At 46.3% G+C, this 13672-nt stretch overlaps 1 protein-coding gene across 1 annotated transcript in view; it reads right to left on the reverse strand.

Moving 5' to 3' along the window:
* The window catches only part of LOC144495233 (ADAMTS-like protein 1), a 425167-nt gene that overhangs the window by 19649 nt on the left and 391846 nt on the right, over positions 1-13672 (reverse strand). The window contains exons 21-22 of the mRNA XM_078215301.1: positions 7836-8018; positions 6789-6923 (exon numbers count right to left, since the gene is read on the reverse strand). Of these exons, the coding sequence (XP_078071427.1) occupies positions 6789-6923; positions 7836-8018 (318 nt within the window). The remainder of the gene's footprint in view (positions 1-6788; positions 6924-7835; positions 8019-13672) is intronic.

Genomic DNA, 13672 nt, shown 5'->3' on the forward strand with positions numbered 1-13672 from the left:
GTTCGGCCGCATTTGGAATACTGCGCCCAGTTCTGGTCGCCACACTACCAGGAGGACGTGGAGGCTTTAGAGAGAGTGCAGAGGAGGTTTACCAGGATGTTGCCTGGTATGGAAGGGCTTAGTTATGAGGAGAGATTGGGTAAACTGGGGTTGTTCTCACTGGAAAGACGGAGGATGAGGGGTGACCTAATAGAGGTGTATAAAATTATGAAAGGCATAGATAGGGTGAACGGTGGGAAGCTTTTTCCCAGATCGGTGGTGACGTTCACGAGGGGTCATAGGTTCAAGGTGAGGGGGGGAGGTTTAACACGGATATCAGAAGGACGTATTTTACACAGAGGGTGGTGGGGGCCTGGAATGCGCTTCCGGGCAAGGTGGTGGAGGCGGACACACTGGGAACGTTTAAGACTTATCTAGATTGCCACATGAACGGAGTGGGAATGGAGGGACACAAAAGAATGGTCTAGTTTGGACCAGGGAGCGGCGCGGGCTTGGAGGGCCGAAGGGCCTGTTCCTGTGCTGTATTGTTCTTTGTTCTTTGTTCTATGAGACGTGAAGGCTCAGTTAGGGCGCTTGAAAGTTACAAGTTAGCCAGGAAGGACCTAAAGAGAGAGTTAAGAAGAGCCAGGAGGGGACATGAGAAGTCTTTGGCAGGTAGGATCAAGGAAAACCCTAAAGCTTTCTATAAGTATGTCAGGAGTAAAAGAATGACGAGGGTAAGATTAGGGCCAGTCAAGGACAGTAGTGAGAAGTTGTGTGTGGAGCCCGAAGAGATAGAAGAGGCACTAAATGAATATTTTTCGTCAGTATTCACGCATGAAAAAGACAATGTTGTCGAGGAGAGTACTGAGATACAGGCTATTGGACTAGATGGGATTGAGATTAATAAGGAGGAGGTGTTAGCAATTCTGGAAAGTGTGAAAATAGATAAATCGCCTAGGCCGGATGGGATTTATCCCAGGATTCTCTGGGAGGCGAGGGAGGAGATTGCAAAGCCTTTGGCTTTGATCTTTAGGTCATCATTGTCTACAGGAATCGTGCCAGAAGATTGGAGGATAGAAAATGTTGTTATGGGGGGGAGGGTGCAGAGGTAAGAGGAATTACGAAATCAATGGTAGAGGAGAGGGAGCGAGTGCAAGTGAATGAGGGCATTCAAGTAGTTAAAGGAGTAGAGGGCGAGGGAGAGGTTGATAGCGTTTCATCAAATCGGGTCCAGATAAAAACTGGAATAAAGACACTTTGCCTGAATGCACGAAGCATTCAGAACAAAGTTAATGAGTTGATGGTGCAAATCAGCACAAATGGGTATGCTCTCGTGGCCATTACAGAAACGTGGCTGCAGGGAGACCAGGACTGGGAGATGAATATCCAGGGGTATCAGGCATTTAGGAAGAATAGACAGGAAGGAAAAGGTGGTGGGGTAGCTCTGTTAATGAAAGATAATATCAAGGTAGTAGTGAGGGATGACATAGGCTCTAAGGAACAAAACGTGGAATCGTTATGGGTAGAGATAAGGAATAGTAGGGGGAGAAAGACACTAGTAGGCGTGGTCTATAGGCCCCCAAATAATAATGTTGAGGTGGGGAGGGCTATAAACATGCAAATAATGGATGCGTGCAAAAACGGAACGGCAATAATCATGGGGGACTTCAACCTACATGTTGATTGGCTGACTCAAGTTGGAAGGGGTGGGATGGAGGAAGAGTTCTTGGAATGCTGTCGGGATAGTTACCTTGAACAGTATGTTACAGAACCGACGAGGGAACGAGTTATCTTAGATCTGGTAATGTGTAATGAGGTAGGTAGAATTAAGGATGTTCTTGTGAAGGACCCTCTTGGGTCAAGTGATCACAACATGGTCGAATTTCTGGTACAAATGGAAGAGGAGAAAGTAGGGTCCCATACCAGTGTCCTCTGTTTGAACAGAGGGAAGTACGATAGGATGAGGACTGAATTAGCTAAGGTGGACTGGGAGAGCAGACTGGTAGGTAGGACAGCTGAGGAACAGTGGAGGATTTTAAAGGAGATCCTTTTCAGTACTCAGCAACAATATATTCCGGTGATAAAGAAGGACTGTAAGAAAAGGGATAACCAGCCGTGGATAACGAAGGAAATTAAGGAGAGTATTAAATTAAAGACTGATGCGTACAGAGTGGCCAAAAATAGTGGAGAATCGGAAAATTCGGAAAACTTTAAGAAACAACAAAGAACGACTAAGAAAGCGATAAAGAAAGGAAAGATAGGTTATGAAGCTAGGCTAGCTCTAAATATAAAAAATGATAGTAAAAGCTTTTACAAATATATAAAAAGGAATAGAGTGGCAAGAGTGAATGTTGGACCCTTGGAGGACGAGAGGGGGGATTTAATAGTGGGGTTTGGATTATGAGGAGAGGCTGAGGAGATTGGGTTTGTACTCGTTGGAGTTTAGAAGGATGAGGGGGGATCTTATGGAGACTTATAAGATAATGCGGGGGCTGGATAGGGTGGAGGCGGAGAGATTCTTTCCACTTAGTAAGGAAGTTAAAACTAGAGGACACAGCCTCAAAATAAAGGGGGGTCGGTTTAAGACAGAGTTGAGGAGGAACTTCTTCTCCCAGAGGGTGGTGAATCTCTGGAATTCTCTGCCCACTGAGGTGGTGGAGGCTACCTCGCTGAATATGTTTAAAGCGCGGATGGATGGATTCCTGATCGGTAAGGGAATTAAGGGTTATGGGGATCAGGCGGGTAAGTGGTACTGATCCACGTCAGATCAGCCATGATCTTATTGAATGGCGGGGCAGGCTCGAGGGGCTAGATGGCCTACTCCTGCTCCTATTTCTTATGTTCTTATGTTCTTATGAAATGAGGAAATGGCTGAAACTTTAAATAAGTTTTTTGTGTCGGTCTTCACGATGGAAGACACAAATAGTTTACCGAATATTAACGATAGAGGGTCGGTAGGAGGAGAGGTTCTCAATACAATTAATGTTACCAGGGAGGCAGTGCTTGGTAGACGAATGGGACTGAAGGTGGACAAGTCCCCGGGCCCAGATGGAATGCATCCCAGGATACTGAAAGAAATGTCAGAGGTAATAGCGGATGCGTTAGTGGTTATTTATCAAAATTCGTTGGATTCTGGGGTAGTCCCGGCAGATTGGAAAACGGCTAATGTTACGCTGCTGTTTAAAAAAGAAATAGACAAAAGGCGGGTAACTACAGGCCGGTTAGTTGGGAAAATGCTGGAATCCATCATTAAAGAAGAAATAGCAGGCCATCTGGATAAGAATGGTTCGATTAAGCAGACGCAGCATGGATTCATGAGGGGAAAGTCGTGCTTGACGAACTTGTTGGATTTTTATGAAGATGTGACTGGTGCGGTTGACGGAGGGGAACCGGTGGATGCGGTGTTTTTGGATTTCCAAAAGGCGTTTGATAAGGTGCCTCACAAAAGGTTGCTGAAGAAGATTGGGTCACACGGAGTTGGGGGTAGGGTGTTAGCGTGGATTGGGGATTGGCTATCCGACAGGAAGCAGAGAGTCGGAATAAATGGGTGCTTTTCTGGTTGGCAGATGGTAACTAGTGGCGTGCCGCAGGGATCGGTACTGGGGCCTCAACTATTTACCATTTATATAGACGATCTGGAGGAGGGGATTGAGTGTAGGGTAACAAAGTTTGCAGACGACACAAAGATAAGTGGAAAAGTGAATTGTGTGGAGGGCGTAGAAGATCTGCAGAGAGATTTGGACAGGCTGAGTGAGTGGGCGAGGATCTGGCAGATGGAGTATAACGTTGACAAATGCGAGGTTATTCACTTTGGAAGAAATAATAGCAAATTGGATTATTATCTAAATGGAAAAAAATTACAACATGCTACTGTGCAAAGGGACCTGGGGGTCCTTGTGCATGAGACGTAAAAATCCAGTCTGCAGGTGCAACAGGTGATCAAGAAGGCAAATGGGATGTTGGCCTATATCGCAAGGGGGATAGAATATAAAAGCAGAGATGTCTTGCTGCATCTGTACAGGGCATTGGTGAGGCCACAGCTGGAATACTGTGTGCAGTATTGGTCCACTTACTTGCGGAAGGATATATTGGCCTTGGAGGGAGTGCAGAGAAGGTTCACCAGGTTGATACCAGAGATGAGGGGTGTTGATTAGGAGGAGAGACTGAGCAGATTGGGTTTGTATTCGTTGGAATTTAGAAGGCTGAGGGGGGATCCTATAGAGCCCTATAAGATAATGAAAGGGCTGGATAGGGTAGAGGTGGAGAGATTCTTTCCACTTAGAAAGGAAGCTAGAACTAGAGGGCACAGCCTCAAAATAAAGGGGGGTCAGTTTAGGACAGAGTTGAGGAGGAACTTCTTCTCTCAGAGGGTGGTGAATCTCTGGAATTCTCTGCCCACTGAAGTGGTGGAGGCTACCTCGTTGAATATGTTTAAATCATGGATAGATGGATTCCTGATTGGTAAGGGAATTAGGGGTTATAGGGATCAGGCGGGTAAGTGGAACTGATCCACTTCAGATCAGCCATGATCTTATTGAATGGCGGGGCAGGCTCGAAGGGCTAGATGGCCTCTGGTGGATAAAACCTAGGATTTATAAACATCTAGATAGAATAATTTGATTAGGGATAGTCAACACGGTTTTGTGAAGGGTAGGTTGTGCCTCCCAAACCTTATTGAGTTCTTTGAGAAGGCGACCAAAGAGGTGGATGAGGGTAAAGCAGTTGATGTGGTGTATATGGATTTCAGTAAAGCGTTTGATAAGGTTCCCCACAGTAAGCTATTGCAGAAGATACGGAGGCATGGGATTGAGGGTGATTTAGCGGTTTGGATCAGGAATTGGCTAGCTGTAAGAAGACAGAGGGTGGTGGTTGATGGGAAATGTTCATCCTGGAGTTCAGTTACTAGTGGTGTACCGCAAGCATCTGTTTTGGGGCCACTGCTGTTTGTCATTTTTATAAATGACCTGGATAAGGGCGTAGAAGGATGGGTTCGTAAATTTGTGGATGACACTAAAGTCGGTGGAGTTGTGGACAGTGCGGAAGGTTGTTGCAGGTTACAGAGGGACATAGATAAGCTGCAGTGCTGGGCTGAGAGGTGGCAAATGGAGTACAATGCGGAAAAGTGTGAGGTGATTCACTTTGGAAGGAGTAACAGGATTACAGACTACTGGGCTAATGGTAAGATACTTGGTAGTGTGGATGAACAGAGATATCTCGGTGTCCATGGTGCATAGATCCCTGAAAGTTGGCACCCAGGTTGATAGGGTTGTTAAGAAGGCGTACGGTGTGTTAGCTTTTATTGGTAGAGGGATTGAGTTTCGGAGCCAGGAGGTCATGTTGCAGCTGTACAAAACTCTGGTGCGGCCGCACTTGGATTATTGCGTACAGTTCTGGTCACCGCATTATAGGAAGGACGTGGATGCATTGGAAAGGGTGCAGAGGAGATTTACCAGGATGTTGCCTGGTATGATGGGAAGGTCTTACAAGGAAAGGCTGAGGGACTTGAGGTTTTTCGTTAGAGAGAAGGTTAAGAGGTGACTTAATAGAGGCATACAAGATGATCACAGGATTCGATAGGGTGGATAGTGAGAGCCCTTTTCCTCGGATGGTGATAGCTAGCACGAGGGGACATAGCTTTAAATTGAGGGGTGATAGATATAGGACAGATGTCAGAGGCAGGTTCTTCACTCAGAGAGTAGTAAGGGCGTGGAATGCCCTGCCTGCAGCAGTCGTGGACTCGCCAACATTAAGGGCATTTAAATGGTCATTGGATAAACATATGGATGATATTGGAATAGTGTAGGTTAGATGGGCTTTAGATTTGTTTCAATGGTCGGCGCAACATCGAGGGCCGAAGGGCCTGTACTGCGCTGTAATGTTCTATGTTCTATGTTAAAAGGTTGTGAATGAAGCCCAGTCCATCACGCAAACCAGTCTCCCAGCCACTGACACTGTCTCTACTTCCCGCTGCCTCGGAAAAGCAGCCAGCATAATTAAGGACTCCACGCACCTCAGACAATCTCTCTTCCACCTTTTTCCATTGGGATAAAGATACAAAAGTCCAAGGTCTTGTATCAACTGACTCAAGAACAACTGCCATCAGACTTTTGAATGGACTTACCTTGCATTAAGTTGATTTTTCTCTATACCCTAGCTATGACTGTAACACTACATTCTGCACTGTCTCCTTTCCTTCTCTATGAACGGTGTGCTTTGTCCGTATAGCGCGTAAGAAACAATACTTTTCACTGTATACTAATATATGTGACAATAATAAGTCAAGTCAAATCTATTGCAAAGTTGGTCACTGATCTTATTTGCATGTCCCTATGATATAAAGTATCATTAGTCAGAGTGCCATGCTAATGCTGATGCGTTATCACATTTACCTTTACCTATTGAGCAGATGCCACCAACTAGTTTTGCTAATATTCTTTATTTTTCGGTAGTAGATCTTTTGTCTGTGACAGTTTCTCACGTTAAGAGACATACCAGAAGCAAACAACACCCACTTTTGTTTTTGGCAGTTAAAGGGACAAGATCTGGAGAGAAAACTGGCCAGTAAAGCTGGAGAGTTCCACAGGGGTTCTCTCTCGAGAATGGACACTCTGCCAAATTCTCATCAGATTCTACCCAGTGCCTTCACTTACTGACTCTGCTTCAGTTACAGAAACAAAGCCTCACCCACTCATCCGTTTCTGATCACATCTTCTCTCCACTTTGCCTGACCATGAGTGGCAACAATTAATAAGCAAGGCAGGAGTCTGTATGCACCTTAAATAAATGCCATAAAATATATCACTTACCAATCAGAACACTGCTTCCAGAACTCAACACCTCTTTATTTCCCAGAACATTAGCAAATATTGCGTGAACATTAGACCCAGTGAGTGCAAACTGTCGGACCAAGTCCTTTGATTGTTGAGAGACTCTCGGTAGATCTATAATGTATTGAATATTGATTAGAATGTGTTTAACTGAAAGGATGGCAGAAAATAGACTGCTAGTGACGTTTGGCACAATGTTACTAAACTGTGATACCTGCCGCATTGGAATTCAAAAACTACATCTGTGTATTTTATAATGAAATCACAAACTGATCGAGACATTCAGCACACACTGTAGTGTCAGCAGTGTTGGCTCAAACTGACTTCCTCACATCAAGCAACAAAATAACCATGAACATCAAGAAAAGCCTTCACTAGAAACAGTAAGTCAAAGAATATCAACTACCGCAAACTATCAGAATAAAGGGCTGAGAGTATGGTGTTTATATCGTGACTTCATGTTATCAAATTAAATGGACAAAGGGGATATGGCAGGGAAAAGTCGGAACAGAATGGGAGAATGCAGGAAGAGCACGACACAGGGACAGGAAAGGTGTAGGAAGGGAGAGCGAGGGGGGAGACAGGGAGTGTGGTGCTGGTAGGGTGGGGAAGAAGATAGGAAGGGTATGGGGCTGCAAAGGGGAGCAAGGAAGGCAGGATGATGAAGGAAGGGAGGGTGAGGTAGGGAGGAAGAAGAAAAAGGGGTGGTGGGGATAGTGAGGGTGATGAGGCAAGGCGGTGAGGTGGGGGGGGGGGCGCTGGGTGGGGAGGAATGGCAAGGCGGTGGGGGCAGTGAAAGTGAGCTAGAACAGCCGAGGGACACAAGCAAAATATTACACAAAAAATCCACAGGCTACCAGTGAACAGTTTATGGAAACCCCCAGAATCAGCTGATAGTGGGAATGGAGGTGGAGAGTCGGTGTGGGAGAGAGCAATGACAATGCTGAGTGCTGCCCCTAATCATTGGAAATCGATAATAATTACTGATTAATTAAGTTTGATGCCCTGGAGGAATGTGCTTCATACCTTGTAAAAGCAATCTTGTAGTTGCTGTCACTTGACCAAGAATGTTTGATGCATGACAAGAATATAATCCCTGATTTACTAAAGTGACATTAATTATTGAGAGATCTCCATTCTGGAAAACCTGAGTATTTCCACCAAGTGGACCGAGCTCCTTTGTCCAGATGATACTTGGCTCAGGAATACCTAGAAAACAAAAAGGTTACGAGAAAGGAAATTAAATATTGCTTCCTCTTAAATTTTGAGGAAAAAATATAAAGACATTTTGCTGCACGTGCAAAGTGCAATATGTTACACAATCAAAGGCAAAGCTAAATAGTCAATTAAATCAGATCCATCTAAATGTGTGTATGGTGAACCATAGTTGGTTACCACTATGAGTACTGAACCATAGATGGTCAGCACTATGGGTGTTTGTAGATATGTTACTGTTGTCACTGTTGGGGTTAGGGTTGGGGTGTTCTACCTGTTGATATTGTTCTGTGGTACACTCCAGTTGGCTCCGCCTACCTGGAGGGGTATAAAGGTCACTGCACTGCCTGGTGACCCTTTAGTCTGGGATTGTATTGTATATAGTATGCTCCATTCTTGTTAGTAATAAAAGCCTTTATTTCCCGGGTACGATCTAGCCTCCCGAGTGATTTAATCGCGCATCAGTGTGGCTTTGTATTTCCTTATGTGGCAAATGAATGAGTTCCTCGATCTTTCTGAGTTGGTTTCTCTCTAACCATTTACTCAGTCTATAATTCCCACGTTAATGTTATTGGATATTTCAGCACTTGTCAAGTTACTCCAAAGAAATTGAAAGGAGAATGTGTTGGCCAATGCGCCCATTTCTGAATCTTGTGATTAGTTTGCTATTCTTCCTGGAACTTGTAGAGCCATATTATGTTGTTTTTGTGGTCAATGTTATTAAAAGGCAGGGTATCTGAACATGAACAGCTATCAGATGTATCATGTGTATATTTAGAAATGCTATCACTGTGAAAGGTGCTTTAAAATACATTATTCATTAAGCATTTGAGGGTTTAAGTAAAAGTTCAGCTGCTGAAGAAAATGTTCAGTATTTTTTTAAGATTGCTACTGCCCTGGAACTGTCACTCCCCAATTCTTTATACAATATTTACCTTCACAATTCTAAAATCAATATTGAGGAGAAACAGTACTCGAGGGTCACACACCCTGCATCCTCAACTGAAACAGCTAGAGTCCTGACCAGAGAGAAACGTGGAATCCAGTAACATTTTAAAATGTATTTATAGTCCTAACATTCTAACATTGGTTATCCGTACAGCAGAATAGAATGGTTTGTATCGGGTGTATTTACAGAACCGACATGTTCAAATGGATACACTGTTCCTTCTATCAGCTTGAGGTATTAGTAAATGAAGGGGACAGGTGACAGCTCTGCACATCTGAACATCAGCAGCAGCTGGTTGCAGGTAGAATTCGTGGAACTAAGTTTCTCCAGAGCCAAATTCCTGCAAAGTAAGGCAGAGGAAGGAAGTGCATCATCAATGTGACCCCTTGTGTGGAGGACATGGAGACACAGGTAGTTAACACCAGTCAGGCACAGATGCAATGGGTGAGATTTTCTGTACCCTCTCCTCACACCCTCCTGCCCCTCGGTGTGTTTTACAGCGACAAAGATGGCCTGCCACTGGCCAGCGGTGGGATCTTCTGGTCTCGTTATTGTCAGTGTGTTTTCTTGTTTTTTGCACCCTCCACCACCAGGAAACCAGTGGCTGGGGATTGCCATTGGCAGGGCCAGAAGGTCCTGCTGGCAGGAAAGGCTGGAAAATTTCAATCAATCTAGCGGATTTACATAGTGAGGGGCCACTGTAATGCGAGGCACAAAGAGGGATAGGATCATTCATATTCCAACAGACTGTCAGTGAAACCCTGCCAAGGGAGGTACAGCCAACTCCTTCCACAAGAGAATTGCTGGGAAGAAGATACAGTTTAGATAAGGGGCCATTCACCAACCCAAAGCAACAGTGCAATGGAACACATCAACGTGCTTCACAGGTTGGGACAATGGCCTTTCTTTTGGATTGCCTTAGCAAAGGACCAGCAGCAACAATGGGCTGAATGGCCTCCTTCTTGCTGTAAACACAAACAGTTCTAGAATTGGGGATGGATTTTTATAATATTTTTGGGGAATGCCATGTTATTCTGTAAATAAGTTTGTGTGTCTTTCTATGTATTAAGATGGAGAAGTTAAGAAAACTTATTTTGGAGAGTTGAGAGATAAAAGGAGTATAGGTGCTAAGTGCATTTCTAATAAGAGTCATGGTAACCTATACCTACAAATAAATAGATTGCATATTTAAAATTTGCATTAGGAGATTGATACTGGCTTTGCTTTTCAGCTGTTAAATTTAAGGGACATTTACAACTTGCAAAGCTTTCATAAGTAAACAAGGGCAGTTTATTAAATTTTATTTAACTTGAAAGGGAAGGCAATGTTTATATTTTAGAAAAGTTGAGGTCAAAGAGATGCTGAGGAATCAAAGACAAAAGAGAAAAGGGATATTTAATGAAAGATGCAGAGCTGAGTGTTGACTGTGTGGGAGAGATATCCTGGGACCAGCTCTGTGTTGAGATAAGATGTAGTGGATATCCACTCCATCTGACGAAGGAGCAGCGCTCCAAAAGCGAATGGCATTTGCTGCCAAATAAACCTGTTGGACTTTAACCTGGTGTTGTTAAAACTCTTACTGTGTTTACCCCAGTCTAATGCAGGCATCTCCACATCGAGAGAAGATGTGATATCTGAAGCATCCTTCCCAAGACCAGAAAAGTGTTTGTTTTGGAAAACAGTCTTATCTCTGAGTTTTTTTGGATTTCTACAGCCAAGGAGGGGTACAGTCTAAGGAGCTATGTGGCATATCTTCACTCAAGTAACAGCAGTTTTGCCTTAGGTAATATTACTGGATTTTTAGAGTTAAAACTTCATAAGAACATAAGAACATAAGAAATAGGAGCAGGAGTAGGCCATCTAGCCCCTCGAGCCTGCCCCGCCATTCAATAAGATCATGGCTGATCTGACGTGGATCAGTACCACTTACCCGCCTGATCCCCATAACCCTTAATTCCCTTACCGATCAGGAATCCATCCATCCGCGCTTTAAACATATTCAGCGAGGTAGCCTCCACCACCTCAGTGGGCAGAGAATTCCAGAGATTCACCACCCTCTGGGAGAAGAAGTTCCTCCTCAACTCTGTCTTAAACCGACCCCCCTTTATTTTGAGGCTGTGTCCTCTAGTTTTAACTTCCTTACTAAGTGGAAAGAATCTCTCCGCCTCCACCCTATCCAGCCCCCGCATTATCTTATAAGTCTCCATAAGATCCCCCCTCATCCTTCTAAACTCCAACGAGTACAAACCCAATCTCCTCAGCCTCTCCTCATAATCCAAACCCCTCATCTCCGGTATCAACCTGGTGAACCTTCTCTGCACTCCCTCCAATGCCAATATATCCTTCCTCATATAAGGGGACCAATACTGCACACAGTATTCCAGCTGCGGCCTCACCAATGCCCTGTACAGGTGCATCAAGACATCCCTGCTTTTATATTCTATCCCCCTCGCAATATAGGCCAACATCCCATTTGCCTTCTTGATCACCTGTTGTACCTGCAGACTGGGCTTTTGCGTCTCATGCACAAGGACCCCCAGGTCCCTTTGCACGGTAGCATGTTTTAATTTGTTTCCATTGAGATAGTAATCCCATTTGTTATTATCATAAGGGGGTATTGCCAAGAAGATGCTTCTAATATGTTCTAAGTGGGTTCTTTTGAGGAGGTTTTATAAGATTATTTTAACCGTGTAACTTTAACCTTGAATACTTAAGTTTTCTTTTCTTTCTTGTTATTAAATATTTTAGTTTTTAAAATCCCATAAGTGTTACAGGAATTCTATGCTTCTGGGATCAATAGACTTCGCCTCAGTTTCAGAATACAAAAAGGTTACGATCAGAAGAAATGTTTCCCTCTGGGATTTGGCATGTTCGCAAGTAACATCTGATATGATCGTAACAAATTATCACACAATTTGCTGAAATAACTACATTTCCACGCTGGATTTGTAAATCATTCCGGCTTCTTGTACCGTGCTGTCCCGAGATGTGGCAGCCACTGCTATATGAAGGTTGGGGAAGAGGTTCCCATCCCTCCACCGGTATAACAGTGTCGCCGTGGGGTTCTCTGTCGGATGTTGTGATCCAGATCTGTGGAAAAGTCAGGTTCTGAAGACCCAGTGAGAGTTGTGGGGCAAAGCTAGGCGTGGGGAAGTCCAGACAGAGCAGCAATCCAACGATGATTGTCACTTTGCGGAAGATCCAGTCCAGTGATAATTGCAATTCTGATTTCTGCTCCATTCGCAGCTCCAGCTGAGGGCAGCAGAGTCTTTATAAAAAAGATGAACATTTTTTTAATGGCTCAAATCTCCCAAACACCTAATCCGAGGCTGGGGTAAATGGGGAGATGGAGCTGGGTTATAACTCTTACCCACGGGGTTGGGGAAGGGGGCAGTCACTCTCCCGGAGGAAGGGGGATGGTCACTCAGTCCCGGGGAGAGGGTGAAGGTCACTCTAAGACCCAGGGATGGTCACTCTCCAGAATGGTCACACTCGGTCCCGGGGAGAGGGGATGGTCACTTTTGGTCCTGGAGAAGGGGACAGTCACTCTCGGTCTCGGGAAGAGGGGGACAGTCACTCTCAGTCCCAGGGACAGGGGGACAGTCACTCTCGGTCCCAGGGACAGGGGGACAGGCGCTCTCGGTTCCAGGAACGGGAGGACGGTCACTCTCGGTCCCGGGGACAGGGGGACGGTCACCCTCCGTCCCAGGGACAGGGAGACATTCACTCTCAGTCCCAGGGACAGGGGGACGGTCACTCTCGGTCCCGGGGAGAGGGCGACAGTCAATCTCGGTTCTAGGGACAGGGGGGACGGTCACTCTCGGTCCCGGGGACAGGGGGACGGTCACCCTCCGTCCCAGGGACAGGGGGATGTTCACTCTCGGTCCTGGGGACAGGGGGATGTTCACTCTCGGTCCTGGGGACAGGGGGACGGTCACTCTCGGTCCCGGGGAGAGGGCGACAGTCAATCTCGGTTCTAGGGACAGGGGGGACGGTCACACTTGGTCCCGGGGAGAGGGGGACAGTAACTTTCGTTCCCGGGGAGATGGGGACGGTCACTCTCAGTTCTAGGGACAGGGGGGACGGTCACTCTTGGTCCCGGGGAGATGGGGACGGTCACTCTCAGTTCTAGGGACAGGGGGGACGGTCACTCTTGGTCCCGGGGAGATGGGGACGGTCACTCTCAGTTCTAGGGACAGGGGGGACGGTCACTCTTGGTCCCGGGGAGAGGGGGACGGTCACTCTCGGTGCCGGGGAGAGGGGGACGGTCACTCTCGGTCCCGGGGAGAGGGGGACGGTCACTCTCGGTCCCGCGGATGGGGGACAGTCACTCTCGGTCCCGGGAGAGGGGGACGGTCACTCTCGGTCCCGGGGAGAGGGGGACGGTCACTCTCGGTCCTGGGGAGAGGGGGACGGTCACTCTCGGTCCCAGGGAGAGTGGATGGTCACTTTTGGTCCTGGAGAAGGGGACAGTCACTCTCGGTCTCGGGAAGAGGGGGACAGTCACTCCCGGTCCTGGGGTCAGGGAGACAGTCACTCTCGGTCCCAGGGACACGGGGGTGGTCACTCTCGGTTCCAGGGACAGGGGGATGGTCACTCTCGGTTCCAGGGACAGGGGGATGTACACTCTCGGTCCTGGGGACAGGGGGATGGTCACTCTCGGTCCCAAGGACAGGGGGACAGTCACTCTCAGTCCCGG

Source organism: Mustelus asterias, chromosome 6, assembly GCF_964213995.1.
Source record: "Mustelus asterias chromosome 6, sMusAst1.hap1.1, whole genome shotgun sequence".
Classification (NCBI taxonomy): Eukaryota; Metazoa; Chordata; class Chondrichthyes; order Carcharhiniformes; family Triakidae; genus Mustelus; species Mustelus asterias.